Source organism: Thalia democratica, chromosome 6 (assembly GCF_965202585.1).
Source record: "Thalia democratica chromosome 6, ktThaDemo2.hap1.1, whole genome shotgun sequence".
Taxonomy (NCBI): domain Eukaryota; kingdom Metazoa; phylum Chordata; class Thaliacea; order Salpida; family Salpidae; genus Thalia; species Thalia democratica.
In genome coordinates, this window is record NC_139170.1 from 29,065,064 (window position 1) to 29,090,165 (window position 25,102).

A 25,102-nucleotide genomic window follows, 5' to 3' on the forward strand; every position below is an offset into this window, starting at 1 on the left:
AGATTTAAATTGTACATTGTAGCCACACACTCAAAGTATTCTGGATAACTCTAAGATTTTTAATGTTTTATTTATGAACTCAGGATAGTTTTTTTTTTATCTATGAAAAACTAAGGACATTTTAGGTTTGTTAATAATGTCATAACAGTTGTTTTTTATAGATTTAAATGAGACTTTGCTAGCTAGTTTCAATAAATTTTTATCTATAACTAATTTTGTAAAAAAAACATTGATAAATTTGAAAAGTTAGTCTTATTTCAAAAAATAAGAACAAAAATTCAAAAACAAAATCCTGGAATTGGTGTTGGTCATAGGGTAGAGTTGTTGCTAATACCTATTTTACTTGTATTGTTATATTATTTGTTTACAATGAGTTTGTTTTCTATGCATAATGTTTTATTATATGAAGATTTTTTCAGAGTTTTTGGTTTTATTCCTAACTTTCAAAGGTTTTTCATTATCTTTGTTATTTTTTTCATCTTTATATTAACAAGTTTTAAGTAGTTTATAAAATTACAAAAAATTAAATTAGTACATTTGTATTTTCTAGTTAGCTTTATATTTTGAAATTTTTTTTTTGAATTTTATTTGTATTACTACTGTAAACTTGGTACACTATGTGTGGATTTTAACAAATTTAGTTGTTTTAAAGATTTTTAAAACTAAGTTTAAAAGTTAAGTTTTCTTAGGTTAAAATTGTGCAAATATCATTTGAAAGAAAAACCACCCACTTGGTATCATTGACACTCAAAGCTATTAACAAAGTCAATCAATCTGAAGTTCAGTTTGTTACAATAAGTTCCAGATAAGTACTTCAAGAAAAAGGCTCTTTGAATTTCAGACAACTATGTAAAATATAAAGTTTTTTTCAACTTGTTTTTAAATATTACTGTAAATTTTATTTTTCTACAAGCATTGTTGTTTACAATATGAAGATTTTTGTATTTTATATTTTCTTTAAACGTATCAAGAATATGGATTGTATCTGTTGTTTTAAAATAAGTTTATAAATTTTAAAGTGGTTTACTAAATTTAAAAAATATATCAGTTTAATTCTTAGATCTATGTTTGATAAAAAGTTTTAAAATAAGTTTCATATAACTTTTTCAATCTAAGATTAAAAAGAATAAGTTAGTACTATTTATTTTAACAAGTGTATAGTTGTATTGTAAATTCATAACAAGTTTAAAAATAAAATGTAATATATTTTATGTTTAAAAATCTTTATGTTTGAATTTATTTATATGTTTCACATTGTATCTGAAAAATATTAATGTTTAATATTCAAAGTTTGTTGTTATTTAACTAAGTTGTTTTATTTAAAACTTTGTTTTGTAAAAATAAAAGTTTGATTCTATTTTACAGCTTTTATTTAACAATTTTTTTTTTAAGAAAATGTTTTTTTTTTTTTTTACAGCTTAAATCTTTATGCTACCAAAGCTAGTAATAACATTTACAAAGACGTGTACTCTTCATTTTTTTATGAATTATTTTTGACAAAATAAAGTAATTGTACATCTCAATTTTATCTAATGTTGTGAACTTTTTTATTTTATATCCTTTTTGTTTTTTATTCAACTCCTAAAATTTATGATTTTTATTTTTATAAAAGCAACTACTTTTGCAAATATTTTCTGAAGTGGAAAAACTGTTTTAAAAATTATATATTTTAAGCCTATCATTAATACTATTAGAGTTAAATTCTTAATTAATATTTTTATTTTAAACGAAAGGTTTTATAGGCTCATAAAAGTTTCAACACATAAAGAATTATAGGGGGTGAAGAGCAGTACAAATTGCCTTGTATTCAGTTATACATTATACTTCAACATTCTATTTATTTTTAAACTTGTAATAAAACTGCACACTTTCATATAAAATTGAAGGTAGTTAAAACTACTCTATTCCCGTTATGACGTCATCACAAGTTATTCTTGATTTTTTTTTTTGCAGATTCGTAATTTTTTTGAGCTAGCTACGTCCCTGCTAATGACTTATAACTATAAATCTCTAAAAAGATATTAAGTTTTTATGTGGGCTGAACTTTTTTTATCATTTTTAGTTAAATCAAAGTTAATATAAAATAGATACAAAATTCGATAGGTAAAAAATGAATTTACGGTTTAGAAATATGTTAAACAACACTATTTTTTGTTTCAATAAAGTAATTAAAAATACTCCAGTTGACTAAATCTTAGTAATTTTGTGGTTCATTTTCAGTTAATAAACTTCCACTTCTATGATTTATTGCTACCTTTTTAATTAAAAAAATATAAAACAACCTTTAATTTACGGATATCAAAATTCATAAAACATATATTAAATTTATTTAGTTATTTGAAATTGTGTCAAATAATACACTTTACACACAAATAAAATTTCATAAAACATATATTTTAGTATATGCTATATTACTCAGATCTTCTAATATAGAAGTAAAGAATTTAAAGCACAAACCAATATTTCAAAATTTTCAAAACTAACCATTTGTTTTTTGGCTATTTAATGCATCAGAGAGCTATCATAAAAAAGCTAGAACTACAAAGCATCTTATGAAATATCTCGTCTATATTTATGAGAAGAGATAAATAAATAAATAAAAAATACCACAAAGTACATTTTTTACTTTTTTATTTTACTTTGTATGTATGAAAAAATATTATAATACTGTAACAAAGATTTTTTTTTGATATCGAAAAATTAAAAAATATACATAAAATTAAAACAGAAAAAACTTGAAAAATGACTAGATAAAAGATTAAGAGGTTCACAGAAAACAGAAAAATTATAACAAAATTGAATTTCTTTCATACTTATACTGTCAGATTTCCTAAACTTAAAAACTAATTCAAAAAAAAACCTGTGAATATTCAAAAGGCAAGAAAAACAATGTTGTATACCAAAAAAAATATCTGAATCACCATGCTTCAGCAAGTAGAAATTGTTTGCAGCAAACAGTTTTAATACTCAAATAAGTTAATCAAAAAAATAAAAATTCGTAAACAGTGTTGATAGCATAGGTGTATCTAAACATCACTTTTTTTAAATCAATTTAACGACATTGCACAACATTTGTCATGTAATTTTCAGGTGTACATTATCGCTTGCTAGTACTATTAAAGTGTTGATCCGCTGAAAAACGCAGCTTGAACATAGAATATCAGACAGCAGGATGATCGAATATGTCAGCAGCAGTGCTTTCGGCTAGCCATGTACCTTTGAACGTCAGTTTTTCCTGGCGAGCTTGTCCGACTCGAGGTGCTTGAACACTCCCCTCATCAGCTTGCGGAACCAGACGATGTTGAGAAAGTCCAGCGTCAGAGACATCAGCAGCCAGGAATAGTGTTCCAACCTGCTCATTCTGAAATCGTGTGTTATTTGGATTTGTTATGCTTTTGAAAAAAAAAGTTTGCAAGTTGAAAATTGGGTGTGTCTGTTAACTCTACAACAATGGTGCTTTTTAAAGCAAAGTTTTACTTACTCATTTATTTAATACTTTTAAAAGTCTAACGTTATATGTTTTATTAAAGTTGGAATGACTAAAATTTTAGTTTTAACATTCAAAACACAAGGCACCCTAAGAATTTAAATTATATAAAAGTATTGTATATTTTTCGATGCATACTTACGTAATCTTCTGAATCACAATAAAATTACTAGATAACACTAATAACTAGCAATAAGATGTTTAATGGGTAAAATAACAAGGTGTTTATAAAAGGTCAACTAAGATAGATTAAAAGGCACGCCTAAGCAATAATAAAATTTACGACTCACGAAGCTTTGTAGACGGAAGTGAATATTGTGCCGAGCACTTGGTTGTAAAAAATAGGAATGAGCATGATACGGCACAGGAAGAAGGAAGCGGTCAGGCACAAACCGTTGACGAAATACAACTTCTTTTCTTTCATATTTACCGTGCTAAGTGCCCACCTGGGAAGTTTTAGTGTCAGATTTTATTATACGCTTCTAATTAAAAAATAATAACTAATTGACACATGTTACGAAATAAAAATAATTTTTTACATTTAGTTTGGTTTAAAATCTGACAAAAACTAATTAGTCAACTAAAACATCTAACTTTCACTGCTTTGTTTAAAGTCACATAAATTTGCAAATATTTATAACATAATAAGTAAATATTTGCAGTAAAAAGAACTATATTGTTATATAAAAAATAAAAATAAAGTGCAAACACATAGTATGTTTTTTTCAAACTTCTACCGTTGAAAAAAAAATCAGATATTTTAAGCTAGCAAAAAAATTGACTTAACTAAAAAAACATAATAACCTTATACTATATATTTTGATTAAATAAATGAAGTCAGTACTTTAAATAAAAAATATGTACTTTTTTATTATATTCTAATCAGCTGAAACGCCTTTTGAGAGAAAATAATTATTTAAATGCACAATATAGATTATGTTAAAAACAAAAATGAATTTAAAGAAAAATAGGTAATTTAAATTTTTTAAATAATAAGGTTTTTATTGTGAACAATGGATAAAACTAACAAAATTAAACTTGAGAAATAAAAGCATCTTGTCAGAAAAAAAACTTCATTCCTGAAAACTTATAGCACAAAACATACACTAACCAAAAATTATTAAAAATAATCATTATTATACAAAAAGAAACTATTTTTAGGTTTATCTATTACGTAAATGTTCTTTTTAGTTCGACATAAAATACTATATACTGAATGTCAATTGGTTTTGTAATTTTGTTGATTAGCACTATTCTAGTAAGTTATTTATTAAGTCAAAAATTTAAATCTGGATACACCGGCTAAACTACTATCTTATATTAATTTTTGAAGTTATAAAAAATAATCATAATCAATTCAACAAAACTTCAACTTATAAACATTTAGCCTTAAGTCCAAGTATGACTGTGTTTAGATTAACTGAGCAGCTAAATTTAAGGCTGACAAGTCAATTTTTGTTGTGCAAATAGTAAAAAACTAATTGCTCACACAGCTTACTCATGCCTATACAATTAAAAACAAAATTTTGAATGTTTAGTAAACTTTTTGTTAAATCTAAATCTTTTTTTGAAAAAATGTAAACTTGAATATTTTAATTTGGGATTAAACTTAATTAACTGTGTAAATTTATTCCTCTATAATTTTATTTTCAAGCCTTTGGATTTTCTTAAAGTTTTAAAATATAGACAACAACAAAAAACGATAATTAATGTGTTTCTTCAAACTTATTTTTTTATTTATGATCACAATTATTTTTAAAGTTATAGAAGTAAATAATAATATATTCCGTAGGTATTTTTCTGTATTTTAGAACTTTTTATAGAAAAATTTGCATTGAAAACAATTTAAATTTACAAGTTTTCGTACGTAAAGAGTATCTGTTCTATTAAAACAACAGTAAACTGGGGTCGGCAACCATTTATTAAAAATGAACAGAATACATATTATTCATAACTTCAGTTACTATTTAAGCTTTTTTTTTTCAACAACTATATATGTTCAACGACCTAGATATTAATTATCGAAAATATGATTGTAAACATAATTTTTTAAATATCAAGTAGACAAAATGTTTAAAAACTTTGAACAATGTACCTTGATCTTATCACAACTTTAACTATTTAGATACAAATTGAACAATTCAAAAAGTCATCTAATTTAATTGACCATAAATAAGTTATCTGTTTAAATTGATGAAACTAAAGACATTTTAGATTATAAGTTTAAGAGGAAACTGAGTAGTTTAGTGATATAAAACAGTATAAAAATATATATAAACAAAGATCTTAAATAACTGCATCTAAAACTTCATCAAATTCAAATATGGAGTTTATTAGATTTTGTTAGCTTTAAATTAGTTTCTATAATTGCATCAAATTTTAAACAGAGAACTAAAACTTTACCTAATAATTTAAAGCTATAAATTACTTTTAAACTTTAACTGTTTAGACCTTAATATCAGGAAATTAATTAAAATTTTAAACTAAGTACTCATTGCAGTATATTATAAATCAGCAGGCAACTCTATTGTTTAAACATTAGCTGTGTACCAGATATGGCAGGCAGTAAGTATTTGTTTGTTTTATATATTATATCTTTAATTATTTCTGTCTGTATTTAATACATCAGCAAGCTATGAAAAAACTAACCTTAAATTTAGAAAAATTGTTGAGAATTCTGCAAGTAGCTTGAAATTAGCCCAGTATACCAAGTATCTTTGTGTCTGAAAATTTATAAAAATCAAACTAAAAAAAAACGGTAAATGAACACCAAAAAATATATGTACAAACATATAATTGGCTACAAAATTTAAAAAACTCTAGTTCAAATACTTTGAAAACAGTACTTATAATTTAAGTATAGTGACTTGTACAAACTAAAGCAAAATCGATTGCTTCTAAAAACCGGCTAAAAACTTTTATCTCTTCATCATAACTTGAAAAACAATAATAGGTTTCAATAAAAGCTTTATGGCGTTGATATGAGTAAATGTTATTTACTCAACTACTTGTACAATATAATATAACATAATAAATATACTCAACTATATATGTAAACAGTTGCTAGAGAAGTTTTTGTAAGTAAAAGTCTTAAGTAAAACCTATCATAAAAAAAAAGTTCGCTATTTTTTAAAAGCATTGTAACATTTAATCTAATTTTCTTTTACGTCATACAACTACAAAAGCCAAGTTTAGTCGTATAAGTAGCTTGAAATTTAACATTTAAACTGAAATTTCGTATAGATAGATTTTTTTTTAATGTTTATTTTCCTAGTGTTCAAATAAAATATTTAGACTATAACATTGTGTTTTTTTAAATAAAATATTTTATTAAACAGTTTTAACTAATTAATGGTATTATAATAACTAAATTTTGTAATTTCATTCTCTATTAAACTACATAAAACTTAAACATTTAGGATCTTAATTTTTAAAATAGATCTGGATTCGGTTCAGGCCGGGTCTTAAATCAAAAATAAGATCAGAATCCGGTAGATCACTACTAATTAAGTAAACATATTTTAATCCAATATGTTAAAAAGCTTTTTTAAATAGCTAAACAAAGCAATTTTAAACATAATCAAAAAAGTAATTGTATGTTTTCATATTGCAAACTAATTACAATTAAACCTAAAAAAACTAAAACATTATTTGGAAAAATTAAAATTCGGATCATAAATAAACCAATCAGGGCCTAAAATCTAAATGATAACATAGTTTTCTTATCTAAGTTTATTAGTTTATATCTGAAGCGTGATGTTAGTTTACTTGTATGATAAATAAATCTTAAAAATGTTTATTTTATTGAAGAGTTTTGAAAATAAAATAAATTTTACTTAAGCTTTCCACTTCTCTAGTATGATTGTTGAATAATATCTTTTCTGTGCTGATATTCAACTTTAAATTTTTTTAAGTTTTTAACACTGTAAGTTAAACTTAAATTAATAATTTTTAGTAATGCAGGTAATGCGTTCAAACAGGGCTGCCACTCTTAGGGGGGAAAAAGCTAGCCTGAGTTTAAGAAAACATTGAAAAAAATGAGTAATAATCTGAGCATAATACTAGAAAAAATACTTTGACCCAAGTTTTCATATCCAAAAATACTAAAATAATAACAGATGCACTTAAGAATTAAATAAAAAATTGAGAAATAGTAAATATTATAAATTAGAAAAATTAGCCTGACATTTTTTAAAATATCTAAACTAGTCTGAGTTGGCTGGAGTGTGTGGCAACTCTATTTGAGGTTTTAGATGAAAGCTAATTAGTTTTAACGTGTTATTCTTATATTGAGTCTCTACCAATGTTAATTTTATGATACTTAAACATTTGTTAATATTTAAGACTGATAAAAAATAATTGTTTTAAATAAAATGATTGAAAAAAATAATAATAATTATAAACAGTTTTAATTATTAAACTGTTATGGGTCAATATTTAAAACATTTAAATAATTTTTATTTGTTTTAATTAAAGGTTTTTAAGTAAATCTAAATTATATAAAATTCTACTTTAATCTATTAAACTAAAAACAGGAGAATTCTATATAGAAATAATTCTTACTAAGCACATAACATAAGCAACAAGGCATGCAATATGATGAAGCGCTATTCCTAAGCTTGCATCTACTTTTTTGTTGTATTTCACCAGAATAAGTAGATCTGTTTTACATAGATTATTATAAAAGTTTAACAAACATGTATATTTTTAAAACAATTAATATTTAAATCAAGCACAGGGTTGCCACTTTTTATGAAAAAATACAGCCTAATTTATGATTTAAGCAAATAAAACGTTTTTTAAGTATTTATAAGGTTGAAATCTTAATTTATATTCAAGTTTGAATACAAATAAAAAAAATATTAAATAAAATAACTTAACCATTATAAACCGATCATATATATATTTATATATATATGTTTATAAGATGTAACGTTAAAAGGCGTTAAATCCTTGAGATCCTGATAAGCTAAGCTTATCGGAATATATACCACAGATGTTTTTGTGCTAAAACTTTATTCCGACTAACGGCGTTTCACTGTTCTCAAATAAATTTAAGAACAGATCTACGGAGTCTCAAAAAATATCTACGGAGTATTCTTAGAGCTTTTTTGAGACTCCGTAGATCTGTTCTTAAATTTATTTGAGAGCAGTGAAACGCCGTTAGTCGGAACAAATTTTTAACACAAAAACATCTGTGGTATATATATGTTTATATATATTTGTTTACAATAAACTTGTTTATTGTGTAAACTTTTTTTTGATATTTTTCTATAGTTAAGTATAAAACTTTTAGAAATTAAGAAAATATAAAAAAATATAAAAACTTTTTATTCTAGATTAAAATTTCATTACCTAACTTATTTCCCTAAATTCAAAAGAGCATTAGTTAATGGTAAATGTATATTTGGCCTGAATTGCAGCAACACTGTAAAACTTTTTGAAAATATCAAATACTTCGAATATAGATTTACACACAAGACAAACTAAGTCTTTTCATATAACTATTTTCTAAAATTATTAAGCAACTTTAAATACAAAATAAATTAAGTATTTTATTAAAAAAGTAAAATTACCAGCAAATATATATCCTGTTGTTATAGCAATCGTGATGAAGTCAAAGCTGTTTCCACCCCTTAATGTTATAACGATTAAAAACAAAAAGAATTTTGTGGTAAACTCTTAAGGAGATACAGTGTTTCCTCACTTATTCGGCCATGTAGGGCAAGCTTTTTTTGTATTTTTGCCGGATAACTACAAACATTGTATTTTTCTCTATTAAACTACCTCTTTATGCAATGCATACAATGAAACAAACACTAAATATTCAGTTAATTTACTTTATTTTCATAACTTTTATCTAAAAAAATATTAAAACAGACAAAGAATAAAAGAGACAATACTTTAATTAAGTTTAAAACGAAAATATATTACAACATTAACAGTTTAACTAATATCAAAACTTTTTCTGAAAAAGCAAAGAATGGAGATTTTTTAACAGAGCTTTCTTGTTGATTTTTAACCTCGACAATCAACAATAACTTTATTGTTCCTTTTGCATTTGAACAGGCATTTATTGTCACCCTATCTTTGGATTTTTTTGTTCCATTCGGCCAAATTGATCAGCAAAGAAGCTATCTGAACTTAATTTCTAACCGGATATTTTGAGATTTCGAAAGCCAAACCTCATGTAGAATATATATTAAAACTCCATAATTGCTGAAAGGGGTCTAGAACTCTAGAGAGTTCACTATAAACCTAAGGGGGAAATCAGAAAACTTTTCTAACAGTATTGGACCTGTTACTGGACAACCCTTCTCACGTTCCTGTCAAAACCAAATGTAAAAGGTGCTGTCTAGCTTGTCAAAATAGCTTCCCTCTATTCTTTTTGACGTTTTAATGGCTCCAGCTAGTCCCAGCTCCTTCTATTCAGTTTTAAACTTTCCTTCGCTTCTTAAAATATTGTTCAAAGTCAACTTGCCTATGCTAAACTGGCTCATTATGACAGATTTAGGCACACAATTTTTTGCCATTTTGCAAACTTTTAGCTTGTTTTCAGTTGTTAGTGTAAATTGTTTTTTTTTTTTTGTTGTCTTATTTATTTTTTAAACCAGGTATGTTAAATGAATCAAAAGTATGTAACTTACTTTAAAAAGTCAGAGAGTTTGCAGATGAACAATAAAAAACTTTTTTACTTAGTGAGCGCAAAAACTACAAACTATAACACCAAGTTAAAGAATGTTCAACAACTAAGTTGTAACTATAAATTTCTTGCATAATTATAAAAATTTTGAATTAATCGTGTTCATATAGTAAAACATAGATTTTAACTTCTAATTTTTAAGTTTTACTACCAATACAATGTTTGACTCTTTAAACAATTTAAGCAAGATCTTTGGTTGTTAGTTATATTTTATCAAACAGAATCTATATTCTATTGAATATAATGTTATAGATATTATTCTCCTTACTTATGAGTTGGGGAAACTTATTCTAATCTCAAAAATTTAAAGAATACAAAAACATTGATTTAAGCTGAATTTTATAAATCTACTTGTCAACCAAAACTGGCCAGATATGCAAGGAACCAGATAATTGAGGAAGCACTGTACTTGAATGAAATATTTTTAGTTTAGCATTTGCAAGGCTTATATCAGCGATGTCCAACCCATTTTTATGCCAAGCAACATTTAAAGAATAACTCTTCTCACCAGTGACAAAATCATCTCTTATTCAGTTCATATGAAATTAAGACAATTAAGAACCAATGTACTTAAATAAAGTTTGTTTGAATTGTAAATATATTTTTAAATAATGTAAAAACTAGTTTGCTACTCTTTGGGACTAAAAGTAAGCCTTAGTTACATTAAGCTTGCCTAAGTTTATGTTAAGTTGTATAGAAATATTTTGAGCCAAAAACTAAAAAAACTACTGCTAATCAAGCTTAAACACCTGAAAATACCAAAGGAATTACAAAAAAATTTAAAAGTATATTTATAGAAGAGAAATATTTCTAACAAAATAACTGACTAGTTTGAGATAAAAAATATCTTAACTAGCTTGAATTTTTATATAAAAAAAGTCTTAGTTATCCTTAGTGCATGGTAACCCTATTAAATGATAACACAATAAAAGTAATTATAACAATAATTGTCTGTTTTTAAAATAAACATATTTTGATTATATAATAAATTGTTAGGGTAATAGGTTGGACATTTCTGGCTTAGGTGAGTATATAAATTGACCTGAACATACAAACAACTATTTAACATTTGTAAGTTTAAAAGTTACACAAGCTTCAATAAAAAAAATAACAACTTTTTTTAAAGATTATGTAACCAATTTAGGAAAAAAAATCTTTAACTTTGTTTATTAATATTTATTTGTTTTTAGCAGCTACAAGGCATTTTAAGGTCAAATTGGGAGTAGAGCAACACAAACTGATTAAAATACAGTAATCTCTTATACTTTAATATTCCTTTTTCCAGTTTTAACATGAATGCATATTTCAATGTAATAACATAATAGTAGTTTAAATTGCTCTTGTAACTCATAATAACACATTTATGTGTTGCGCCTGATTGTTGTACAAATGAATATAAAAATATATATTACATCTATTAAATTTTAATACTTTAATACTTTCAACAAACTGATATATTAAATTAGGGGTTAGCAGGCTGTTAGCCACATTCAATACTTCAGATTGAATAGAGATAGATTAAGGGCATGCGGATCCTCCTAGAATCTAGATTTTATTTAGTTGCTTATATTTTATAGAATTTTATGGACTATTGGACATTTTTAACCACTTAAAAAAATTAAAGTAATTTTTGGGACATGAGCAATTAAAGTCGGTAACCTCAAGAGGTTCCTAATGGAAGCCGCAAACTAAATATGCGAAAAAAAAAGACTATTTCATTAAAAATCTACCTTCTTCTTAGTTTTTTACCAAACTTCTTGAATTTTTTTACAGAAAGTCCATTATTAAATTAAAAAAAGATTAAATGCAGGATTTTTTTCTTACTTTGAAAAATAAAATCTTAATTAAAAAAAAAAACTTATTTTTTTTTGTTTTTTTATCTAAAATTTTTATTTTTTTTTAATTACAACATTTAAAGTCTATAAAAACTATTAAAGGAACATTTTCTGAAAGTTTGAGGTCTCTAGCTCAAAAAATGAAGGAGAAGATAGATTTTTAGCATTTTTTTAATTTTTGAAAAAAAATGACCACAAAAAATGTGTAGTCTATACGTTTGTATCAGAAACTTTTTACAAAAATAACAATATCTCAAAAGTTAGATAGTATCTTTTAATTTTATTAAAACTGACTAGTAATTTGTACTTTAAGCATTCATATAAGAGCCAATGTTATTTTAAGTAAAAAAAATGTTCTATAATTGCTAGGCCGTCTTCTCTATATAAGCCAATCTTGTTGGCAATATAAATAGATTTAAAACGGTGTAGGATGTGTAGTTCCACAAGGTTACAGAGCTCAGCGCCAAAAAAAGAGCGCATTGGCACATTAAATAATGTTTATCTTTTTTGATCCAAATTTTATTGTTATAGTTTAAAATTGTTTTGCATGTATGTTCAATTAATTTGATGTCCTTATCTTCTTTATCTGTATATGTCCTTGCAAAGTTTATAACTTTTATTAGGTGGTGATATTTAATACCCTGATTAAAATTTACAACATCAAATGTTACAAAGCATTTTAAATTTTACTGTTCAACTTTTTCAAACAAAATGGACTATCTAAGTACATTGAGGCCACAGGGGAGTGCAACATTCTTATTAGAAAAATTAATATTAACTTATATTTAAAAGCTTGAGGTATATACTATAACACACTTTTTTTACAACAAAAACATCAATTGAATTATGTTAACAATCAGTTTTGTAAAAGTTTTTAATATTAAATTTATTTATTTATGCAAAGGCAACGAGGTTTCACCCCTAAGGGATCTTCAGGCCTGCAAAATAAAATAAAAATAAGACAATGGATAACTAAAAATATATAGTAATGCAAGACATTATAATCAAATTCAAATTAAATTAAAAATCATAATATAAATATAGTATTAATACGTTGCCTTTATGTAAATAAATAAATTTAATATTAACTTTGTCTCAGAAATTAATTTTGTTTACACCTGTTGTGCTTAAAGAATACTCCTTGCATATACCTAAAAGTTTTTAATACAAACTTATATAAAAGAAAATTTTCATAGCCAATTTTCTTTAAATTATTAGTAAATGTTATTTTCAATATTGTAGAATTGAAAAAAAGTTAAAACAGGTTACAAAAAAAGATCACTTTGTATATTTAAGAAAAAAAATTCATTGAGAAATCAAAAGTATTTTTCTTATAAGTAGTCATTACAATATTGAAATTTAGGTTGAGAAAGATAAAATAGATTTTCAAAACTGAAGAAAATATAATTTTAGTAAAATAGTCTACTTTCACCTTTTTAGTTTGTTTTTTCATAAGTAACCTATTGAACTCTCTGATTTTGATAACTTATATCTTAAAGATAGGAGCAAGCAAAAGAAAACCAACTAATAGTTAAGTAATAAATACTAGGGCATAGGGGGGTTGTTCACCTTTTTCTCAATTTAGTCTTATTTTATAATATTTTGACTAAGCTGCAAGTTGCTTTTTACAGATTTTGATAATTCAAAATAATTTCTGTGATATAGCCTGTCAAAGTCAGAAACTACAATAGGTTCCTTAAAGGAGGGGGAAACTAAAACTATGAATAACTAGAAATCACTAAAAATCTATCTCCTCCTATGTTTTTTGAGATAACTACCTCAAGCTTTCAGGAAATGTTCCTTGCAATACTTAGAAGATTATGTTAAAACGAAATTTAAATAAAAAATTAAATAAAAAAATTATGATAAAAAAACATAAAAAAAAACTGTTTTATTTACAATTTTTATTAATCTTAAAAAAATAATCTTCGATTTTATATTTTGTTTAATCAGTTTTGAACATTTAGTTTGTTTAAAAATTAGTCAAAATATTATGAAAAAAAAATTTGGTTAAAATTGTAGTTAACTGGTATTTTTTTTTAACCATCAACCAATCAGGACAAAATACTTTTGATGTAAAAGAAAGTTAGTTGTTAAATATGAAGCAATATTATAAACTATGTTTTATTTTGTTTCAAAAGGTCCAAAAATATTCAACAATAAAATTTAATTCCTAGCAATTTTTTACACAAATCAATTAATTAAATTTAAATGTTGAAATAATTAATTTTATTATAATATATTTGGATCAATATATTACAGCTATATTACTATGAGGCAAAACCTTTACTATTATAAATTTAAAGTTAATATTATGAAAACCAAAAACTAAACTTACCAAATAAAGTCTTCATATGTACTGAATAACACAGTGTATGAAGCACGTAAAGTTGCAACTAGGGCATGAAGTGAAGACACAACTCTGTTAGGATACAGATTTAGAATTTGTTATTTTTCATTTTATTTTACTATTTTATAAGCTTTTATAATAACTTATACTAAATCCTAAATGAAATTACAACAAAAATTACATTTGCAATATGCAAAAAAACATACTTTTGTTAGTTTTATTAAAGAACTTAAGTTTTTTAGAATAATAAAATATGACTAGCTATCATTAAGAGCATAGGGGGATAAGGTGCCTGAAGATAACAGACCAAACTTTTAATGAGCTAAAATTCCAAAAATATTATTGCAGTCATTGTGATTATATAGCTCCAAACGAATAAATGCAAAAAACTATTAAATCTCTTTTTTAGTATTTCTTGTTATTCTACAAAGTAAATTAGTATTTTGATTCTTAAATATTCAAATATTTGTTTAAGACCTAAAATTGTATAATGAAAAAGTTAAGGGGCTTTAAGTTGAAGAATAGTAGTATGATTAAATTAGTTAGTAAAAAGATTTAGTTGAAAATCAATGTGTTGATTATGACGTCAATGGTGGTTTATTTTATTCAAAACTTTAAATCTGTGTTTAGAGACGACTTATAAGAATACATATACAAAATATTGAAACAATACAACGTAAACTGCAGGTTTGGTGCGCAGGAAAAAAATATAAGAATGTAATGATGCAAATATTCAGCAAACTATGGAAATGTGCTGTTTCTTGATATGACTATCCATGAATAGTGCAAAAGCAAGGAAAATTGAAAACTTGTTTTTTTTTTCTCTAAGCCAATCAAAACAAAGCTACTTTTATTTTTTAAACTAACATTTTTTGCTTCTGTTTTGATATTCAATTGATATAAATAAATAAAATTTTCTTTTTAATTTAGTTTTACAAAGTTTGCATTAAGTTAAGTTTACTATTGGTTTGTTGATTGAACAATTTTTATTTTAAAAGTAGTATGTATGAAAGGCATAGGGGTGTTTTATTTTGTCTTTAAATAGGGGTAGGGAGTACAGCACATTTTTTAGTCATATTGTAATATTCATTAAGTCCATATGATTTGGATGTGTTTTTGCTTTATTAAAAAGGATCTGAAAAAAACTGAATCTGAAAATATATATCAACATGCAATTGAAATGACATTACATCAGTAATATCTTTCTGCTTTGCTGGCTTGACACATTTTATATTCTAAATCAAAAAACTAAAAGTAAAACAGCAGAAAAATTTGGTTTCCATAGCAAATATTGCTCTACACCATGTTTTATTACAAATCGCCCAAAAACAGCAATAATTTTTAAAAGGTATATTGATGACATAAATTTCATTTCACAAACTTTTCTTTAGAGAAATCTCATTACATGGTGATATAAAATAATTAGAGTTTTGGACGTTAATCACATTATGAATGAAAGAGAGAAAAGGTGGATTTTATGTAAAAAATTTTGTAAAACCAACTGCAATAAATAGTGTATACATCAACAGAAGGTCTTACCACCCACGCTCTATATACAAGTCAATTGTTTTTAGCAAGTCGATACGATTGAGAAGGCTTTGTGAACATGATGAAGATTATTTAAAAGCTCTAAATGTTTTGAAGGTTAAATGTTTAAAATCGTATTTTTGCAAAGATTTAGTCATTGATATGATAGAAATTACAAAACAATGGAAAGAAAGCTTTGGACCACCTAAAAACAGCAAAAAACAAAATATCATTAAAGAAAACATTAGCATATGAACAACAAATTTTCCCAACTTATCAAAACTAACTAAAAAAGAAAACAACTTAACCCAAACACAATGATCACATATAAACAACCAAACACACTAGCAATGTTATTTATCAATTATAAAATAATTGCCCATCAACTTAATGCTGATAATAGTATTTAAAATCATTCAACTATAATTAAACAATTTGAAAAGCTTTCACAATAACTTTTTGGATAGCTCAGAAGATCAAACAGAATTAGATTTTTTGAAAAGCAAATGGACAAATAAACTACAAGCTAAAATTAACATAAACAAAACAATACTACCTTTTTACAGATAACCAATTAAATTAAAATAACTTTTAATTATTTTTTTTGAGTATACTTAAACTAATTTCTGTATATCAAAAATTTTGTGCCTTAATTTTTCCAAAATAACTTGAGTTCTCCTTTTTTATTTAAACCTTACTTTAAAGATTTCAATTTGTACGTAAAAAGGTAACCTTATCTCAAGAAAATTAATACAAGTGCTATAAAATGTTATTATTTTTTACTCAAAATTAAAGATGAATGTTACGTCACTATATTATATGTTTTCACTTTTTTATACTAAACTAAAAATGCTCTGTTCATAATTATAATACATGGTTGCCACTGATCAAGCTAAGAAAAATTTCCTGACTTTTCCTGACTTTTTACCAAAATTTTCCTGAATTTTCTAAATAAAACTCTTAAATTAAACTTATTCTAAAATACATAATCTAACTTTTGAAACTATATAAAGCTTTCAATCTAATTTTAATACAGGTTAAAAACAGCAGTTTTTTGCTGAATTCTATCATCAAACTTCCAGTACATCACTTAGACCATCTGTGTATACACATTAAATTGTTACATAAAATACTAAACTAACTGCTTAGTTATAAAGAACTCAATTAATTACTTAAACAAAAAACACTTTGATTCTAAAATTCCGTTTCCTAGCATAAATGTAACTAAATAAACAAAACAACATATAAGGAACTTATACAATTAAAACCTTTAATCAATAAGGAACTTTTACAACTCAAACCTTAAAACAATAACAAACTGTTACAGTTAAAACATTAAAACAATAAAGAAATTAATCAAATACTGTTTTTTTAAATGTATGTACTAAAATTTATTTTCTTTGTTTTTTTTTTATCTCTTCAACCTCTTCATCTAATGAAGATATGGTTTCCTTCATCTGAACTGCATTCCGCTTCATTTTCTTGGCAGTTAAAATCATTTGCCTCATTTTATTTAAATCGCTCTCATCTGCTGCCCCTACACTTGTTGAAAAGGATCTTTTCTCTAAATCAAGCCACAACTTGTAGGCTTCATTTCTTTTTTTTTTGAAGTCATTTATTTTTACTTTCATTTATAAAATATTTTTTCTTATCATTTAGTATAAAATTTGTAACAAATAAATATGCTCTTATTTACTTTAAAAACTTAAGTTACTCTACAAAAAATACAAATAATAAGTAAACTTAATCTTGGCATATACCTCTCTTATAATTTATTCTATAAATTTAAACAACTTTGAAAAATTATAAAGAGGTAAAGTATACACATTGACTTGTAACATAAAATACTAAACTAACTGCTTAGTTATAAAGAACTCAATTATTTACTTAAACAAAAAACACTTTGATTCTAAATATGCTAAATAAATTTTTGTGTATATATCACAGTTTCACTATGGAAGTGTCCTTGCTACAGATCATCAATACTAAAAGGCTTACAAAATCTGCTTGTTCAAGTAGGGTACTTGTTCAATATGTTAATAGAAAATTTTTGCAGTTTTGTAAAGGATATTTTACTAATTTATACCAGAAGAAAGCATTGGAAATAAAATTAAATATTTTTATAAATTTCTAGGAAAATTTTGGAATTTGTTTCTGACTTTAAAAGACTTTTAATTAATTTTTACCATTTTAAGGCTTTGGAAAACAAGGAATTTTGTAAATTTAAACTGACAAAATCTGTTTTTTTTTAATTTTATCAAATTTCCTGACTTTTCCTGACTTTTTTTCAAAACCCCCCATTTTTTCCTGACTTTTCCTGATTTTCTGACTTTTCCTGACCAAGTGGCAACCCTGATAATATCTACTTGAAAATGACTTATCGAAACTAGTTGTAGATTTTTAAAATATTGCAGATTTCTTTTATAATTTTTGAAGTATAACTTCCAAAATAAATAATTCAGATTAAGAAAAAGAAATCCAATAGAAAAAAATACTGTCCTGGAAGGAAAGATTCAAGGTAATTTTAAATTAATTTGTATATTTTAGAAAAAAAGTACAATTTTACAGACAAAATTTGCATATTTAGTGTAATAATGACGTCATAATACACAAAAGCAGTTAAAATGTCTTTAATTTATGCCTATAATTATAAGCTTTCATTTAATATATAAATTATAAGTCTAGGACATGTATAAGTAATTTTATTACTGTTTAAGTCAAAAAGTCAAAAAATATGAATTTTTGGGGTTCAAATCAGTTTTTTGGGCAGCAACTATTTTATTTGTAAAACTATTTTTTTTAGATACTTTTTAATTAAGCAAAAAAATATTCGAATCATATGTACTTATTTGAATTTTACAATATGACCAAAAAATGTGGTGTAATGCCTACCCATACATTTTACAGAGGAATTTCGCACATTTATGGTGATTATGACGCCATAATACATCAAAAGTAGTTAATATGTCTTTAAATATATCTCAATAAGTAAAAGCTTTCATTTAAGATATAAATTATAAGTCTAGGACATGTATAAGTGATTTTATTACTCTTAAAGTCAAAAAATCAAAAAGTAGGTGATTTCACTCATCCAAATCATATGGACTCATAAGTCCAGCACACATCATTAAAATCACAATGTTAAGTCAAACACACTACCCCTACTTTAAATGTAGATATTTTTTATTGAATTTATAGAGCTTTAAGTTTTGTTTAACAGTTAAGTTATAATAAAAAGAAAATAAGTTAATATAATTTTTTGTTTAGTTTAATTTTTAATCAAATAGTGTATATAAGTATGTTTTTTGTAAAGTCTAAAATGAAAACACACTTAAAAACCTTTTTTATTTAGTAAAATTTAAAAACCTGATTATAAAAATGTTTTTTTACATTTTCAATGAGGATTTGAGACATAAAACCATAAATTTCAATATTCACATATGAATGATAAAAAAACAACTAAAACTGTTTAAAAACCTTTTATGTAACTTTTGACTATAAAGAGACTTTTTAATTAAAATAGAAACAAAAAAACTGAAAACATCGTAAGTGGAGTTTAAAAACAATTAAATCTATAAATCGAACCAAACTTTTATAATCAGATGTCTTAGTAGATTAAAACATTGTAATTTATTAGTTTCCCAAATATAAGTCTTTTAATTAAAATTAACACTAAAATATGTTTAATCGACCCTTTTATAGCCTTTATGAGAATAAAAGACAATACTTGGTAACAGCAGCAATTCAAAAACTTACTAAAATATCTCTAACAGAGCCCATTTAGTAAAGTTATGACAAAAATTGTAAAGTTAGTAGTTTTAGTATTGAAACTATCAAATAATATTTTTTTAGTTACAACAAGGATAAATACACCGTATAGCGACCTAATTATAACTCTTTTTTTATGTGACAAAAAAAGTTCAAATACAAAATTTGAGAAGATTTATTTAATATTTTGACTATGCATAAATATAGTAAACATATAATTTACAGTTTCCTAATAAAAAACAAACAAAGTCTTTTTTATTCAAAATAAACATATTTCAACAAATCTTCATCAGTATCATATATTATAACAAAATAAAAAAGTTTTTTTTACATATACAACTTTATAAAAAATCAGATACTAGTTACTAAAGTAAATAACAAAACAAAACAGTAATTAAAATAAAATAATCTGAACAAGGCTGATTATGTTTTTAAAATTTTGAAAATAATAACTAATGAGATAAAGTTTAAAGAATAAGAACCTGTGAAAGACAATTTAACAACAAATAAGTTGCAAAAATAATCTGTAAAATACTAAAATGGCTTATTGAAAACAAAGAATTATCACAAGAAAACTATAGTTTAAATATACCAGTAGGTTCTTAAAGACCTTGTTAATATGGTCTACCAAACTTACATAAAGTTGATGTACCTCTTACCCCTATAATCTCTATTGTATGATCTCCTCAACACAAATTAGCTAGATATTTAAATAATTTGTTAGAACTAGTTTTGAAAAATTTTTCAAGATATATTGTTAAAGACATTTTGGTATTTTTGGATGAATTAAAACATCAAAAAGCTAATGATACTTTTCTTTTCTATAAAGACGTGAAGAGCTTTTTACAAACGTACTTTTAAAAGAGGTGATTGATATTTGTGATACACTAAACACTTTAATTACTTTTTTGTTTAGTATTTTGCTTGATTAACTTATTTCTGATGTAATTATAAGGCTATATAACTTTAGGTTTTCTTTATTTTGTTACAATTGTAGCACATTGATGAAAATTTGTAGAATCATGTTTATTTTGAATATAATAGACTTAGTTTATTTTTAATTAAGAAGACTGTATATAAATTAGTAAAAGAAACTCTTTAAGAAATAAGAATAAATTATAAGAAGTATTACTTTTCATTATTTATTTTTAAAGTAAAAATTTTAAATCATTTTAAACCAAATATAGTTTTTCATTTTTAATTATATTTTACTTGAAATTAAAAGATAACAGAAAAAACTAAAGAAATAATAAAAAGTATGTATAAAGCATTATTTTTTTATTTTACAGTTTTAATATAGTGTACTACTGAAATATTTAATTATGTAAACATTTAAAAAGTTTTACATTTAATGTATTAATTTTAGTTATAAAAAAGTTTAACTAAGCTTTATTTGTTATAGTATATATGTGGTACATAATAATTCAAATCTTTAGAAAAAGTATTTAAGAGACCATATCTTAAAATATAAACATATTTAATAAAAAAAAAATAGGTTTGTAGATTTTATCAACATCTACAAGCTATTATTTTTGAGTTATTAAAAAATTATAAAATTTAGTATATAATATAACTTATTTGACTATATCTCAAAAAAAAATTGCAAAAATTAAAAATGTTTTATAGATGTCAAAAATAAATTACATTTATAGTTGTGGCAGTTTAAAAATAAAATTTGAGTTGTTCGAATTAGAATAGTGGTTCACCTTATTTATGTAGAAGTTTTGACCTGGTATTAAAATTATAATGAATATTAAATTCAAAAATGTTAGTTTAAAGTTAGTTTCAAATGTTTGCAAAAAAAAATAGAGTTTTCACTCCACCCTAAAAGCACTGTATCAAATGTTTGTGTTGTGAACTTTCATTACTGTTAGTTTATTGATATATCTTTCAGAATCTTAATTTAACTGTTGCTAACAATTAAAATTTATGGTACACTGAGGCACAATTAAATGTTTATCCATGGGTAAAGAAACATAATATTTACAAAGTCTAAAGATATAGAAAGGTGAGTTAGCATTTTTGTGATTTCAAAAATGTATGAGAGTGGATCATCATTTAGGAACGTAGATTTTCAAGAGGTTACTGTAGTTATCAAAAATCTTATACGAACTATTGAAGACAAAAATGTAAGTTGATTTATTCAATAACTACTACATCATAAAATTATCATAATTATGGAAGTCCACTAATTTTTCTTTTTTTAGGGTTTACTTGAAATTTATAGCAGTTAAATAATGATTTTTAATAGCACATATACAAATTTTCGTAACTTTATGTAATTTAAGGTGATTATAAATAGCAACCTTTGATTTGTCAACTAAAAGTTTTTTTCACAATTGGCTAAACCACCAAACCACCCTGTGCAAAATTTTTCTTGATTTAAAAAAGTTTTTATAGAGTTTATTTTAAATTTTCTGAAACCCACCCCAATGTAAACTGCATGGGACCCTAAAAATGTAACTTTGGTATTTTTAACTGACTTTTTTTACATGTGGCAATTATCACAAAAACAAATTGTGCACAATTTAAGAAGGTTTTTAAAAAAGTCTATGAAGCTGCTTCTTGATTTTTTGAAAATAAAACCATATATTAAAGAAAACTTACAAAAAGTAATAAAAGTTGCATAAAATCAAGAATCCCTTCTATAAAACTTTCTTTAAATTAATTTAATAAGTATCCTGTACAGTAATCTTTTGTTGTAACAGAGTTACTAACCAAATTAACTTAAAATTCTTAAAAAGGTAAAACAATTGTCCGGGTAGAAGATATAAAAACTTTAAACACAAAACTTGCAATAATTTAACCAAAAATGAAAATCTTATTCAGGTTTGCAAATAAATGATGCTCCATTAAGAAGTCTACGTATAACATACTAACAAAACAAGTACTAAATTTATAAAAAACTACAAAAAAAAATCTTTACTATTAACGTTTAAAATGTATAACTTTATAAATGTATACATAAACTTGAGTAGCACAAACAACTACATTTACCTTGAGTTCCAGTTTATTTGTTGATCAGAGGTTAGTCCACTATAACAATTAAGTTTCTTAGAAACTACTGGACTAATAACTTCCATTGAAAGTAAAGAAAACGCAAAGGTAGTCAATATATAAAAAATCTCTCCAACATTCATTCTTAAACTAGAGAAGTGAACTTTTAAATTAGTTTTATATATTTTAATTATTTGCATTTTATTATGTTTATGAAGTATTTAAAATAATTTCCCCAGCTTAAAATTTAAATTCAGCTTAATAGAATCCAAATCAGGGGACAGCCAAGCTACAGTACTGAAGTTACTTTTGTTAAAAAACAGCTTGCGCAAAAAATAAAACTCTAGTTATTACTTTTTAATCAAAACTATATAATAATAAGTAGTTTAATTTAGTAGTGCTTATCTATCACTGATTTTTAATAAAATAGGGCAATAAAGCGACATAAAATGTGTAAAAAGTTTTCTTAAAAAGAGTGTTTAACGTAACCTCGTTAATAGTTTTTTTTATTGTAGATAAAAAACAGAGTAAATTTTTATCAAAACATTTTTAATTTTAACTTCTTCAAGTTCTTAAGTGTTGAAGAAATATGTTTGTTAAAATTATAATACAGCTTTACACTAACTAACATTTTAAATAAAACAACTAGTAAGACCATAGCTTCCTAAAACAAAATAATTTTAGTTATTTAGTATTTTTCCCCCTTATTTCAAAGCTGATGTGTTACAAATGAAGTTCCGTTAATTCTAGTAGTTCTAACCTTTCTAATATGTGTACTTACTTAATTCTATGAGACTGACTAAACACTAAAGTCGTATGGCCTCCTTTGTAGCCATAAGCCATAAGGAGGAGAGGGCCTGACTAGTAAAAAGGCTATATAAACCCACAATATGAAGCTTATACTAAATATTTTAGAGTTCACAATGAAGAGCAAAAAAATGTTTAAGTCTAAAGCTTAATTAAGGGTAGTTTTAAAACTTACACTAGATATTGCAGAAAATTATTTTATGCACTGTAGATTTTTGAGTTTTGTTTTGGAAGGAGCCATTGTTTTTAAATTTTCTTCAAAGGGGTGTTATTAAAAAAATCGGAAAACTGCGCTAGACGGTCATAATTAAAAAAACTATAGCCCTGCTAAGTACTAAACTTCCAAACTAAAGTTCTGTTAAACTTTTACATCATATTCGACTGAGTTGACGATATCAATAAGCAAATTAAGCTAAAACTATTACTTCTATAAAATAGTTATATACGGTTTTAATAAATATAAGGTCCAAAATATGTAGGTGATAATAGTTGTTAGCTCTCATCAGGGTTGCCACTCGGTCAGGAAAAGTCAGGAAACCAGGAAAAGTTAGGAAAAATTTAAAAAATTGACAAAAGTCATGAAAAGTCAGGAAAAAATTGGGGGTTTTGAAAAATAGTCAGGAAAAGTCAGGAAATTTGATAAAATTAAAAAAAAAGTCAGATTTTGTTAGCTTAAATTTACAAAATTCCTTGTTTTCCAAAGCTTTCAAATGGTAAAAATTAATAAAAAGTCAGAAAAAAAATCCAAAATTTTTAAAAATATTTAATTTTATTACAATGCCTTCACCTGGTATAAATTAGTTAAATATCCTTAATAAAACAGCAAAAATTTTCTATTAACATATTGAACAAGCAGATTTTGTAAGCTTTTTAGTATTGATGATTTGTAGCAAGGACACATCCATAGTGAAACTGTGATATATACACAAAAGTTTACCTAGCATAATTTTAGAATCAAAGTATTTTTTGTTCAAGTAAATAATAGAGTTCTTTATAACTAAGCAGTTAGTTAAGTATTTTATGTAACAAGTTAATGTGTATACTTTACCTCTTGATAATTTTTTCAAAGCTGTTTAAATTTATAAAATAAGTTATAATAGAGGTATATGCCAAGATTAAGTTTACTTATTTATGTTTTTTTTTGTAGAGTAACTTAAGTTTTTAAAGTAAATAAGAGCATATTTATTTGTTACAAATTTTATACTAAATGATAAGAGGAAATATTTTATATAACAGATATTGAGTTTACTTTTATGTCTTTTTTTTACAGTTACTTAAGTATATTCTTTTTTAATTGGGTTTTAATTTAAGGATTTTATATTAAATAGTTTGGGTAGTATTTTATTAAACTAAGTGAACAATTTGTATAAATAAAACATGTTTTAAGTAATTACTTTTTATTATTAGATATTTTTAACATCTAGGTTGTTTTACAACTTATATGCTAAGTCTGACTAAAGTTTGTTTATTTAGATACAATTATGCTAGGAAATGCTAAAAAATTGTTTATAAGGTAATAATACAAGTATTTTGCTGATAGAACTGTTGATTACAAATATCAATCATACAAAGATGGTTTAAGTGATGTACTGGAAGTTTGATGATAGAATTCAGCAAAAAACTGTTGT

General features: G+C 24.4%; 1 protein-coding gene across 2 annotated transcripts; it reads right to left on the minus strand.

The window, feature by feature from the left end:
* Positions 1-2,752: 2,752 nt before the first annotated feature.
* LOC145838350 (TLC domain-containing protein 4-B-like) lies at positions 2,753-22,837 on the minus strand. Of its 2 annotated transcripts, none has more exons than XM_082945925.1 (7): positions 22,668-22,837; positions 14,364-14,447; positions 9,064-9,122; positions 8,117-8,148; positions 6,137-6,210; positions 3,778-3,933; positions 2,753-3,361 (listed from the first exon to the last, which is right to left on the minus strand). In XM_082945925.1, the coding sequence occupies exons 1-7, from the start codon at positions 22,808-22,810 to the stop codon at positions 3,226-3,228; spliced, it is 684 nt and encodes a 227-aa protein (XP_082802051.1). In that variant the 5' UTR covers positions 22,811-22,837; the 3' UTR covers positions 2,753-3,225. The 2 variants fall into 2 exon arrangements, with proteins under 2 accessions (XP_082802051.1, XP_082802050.1); XM_082945924.1 differs by having other exon boundaries at positions 8,051-8,148.
* Between the last annotated feature and the right edge of the window lie 2,265 nt (positions 22,838-25,102).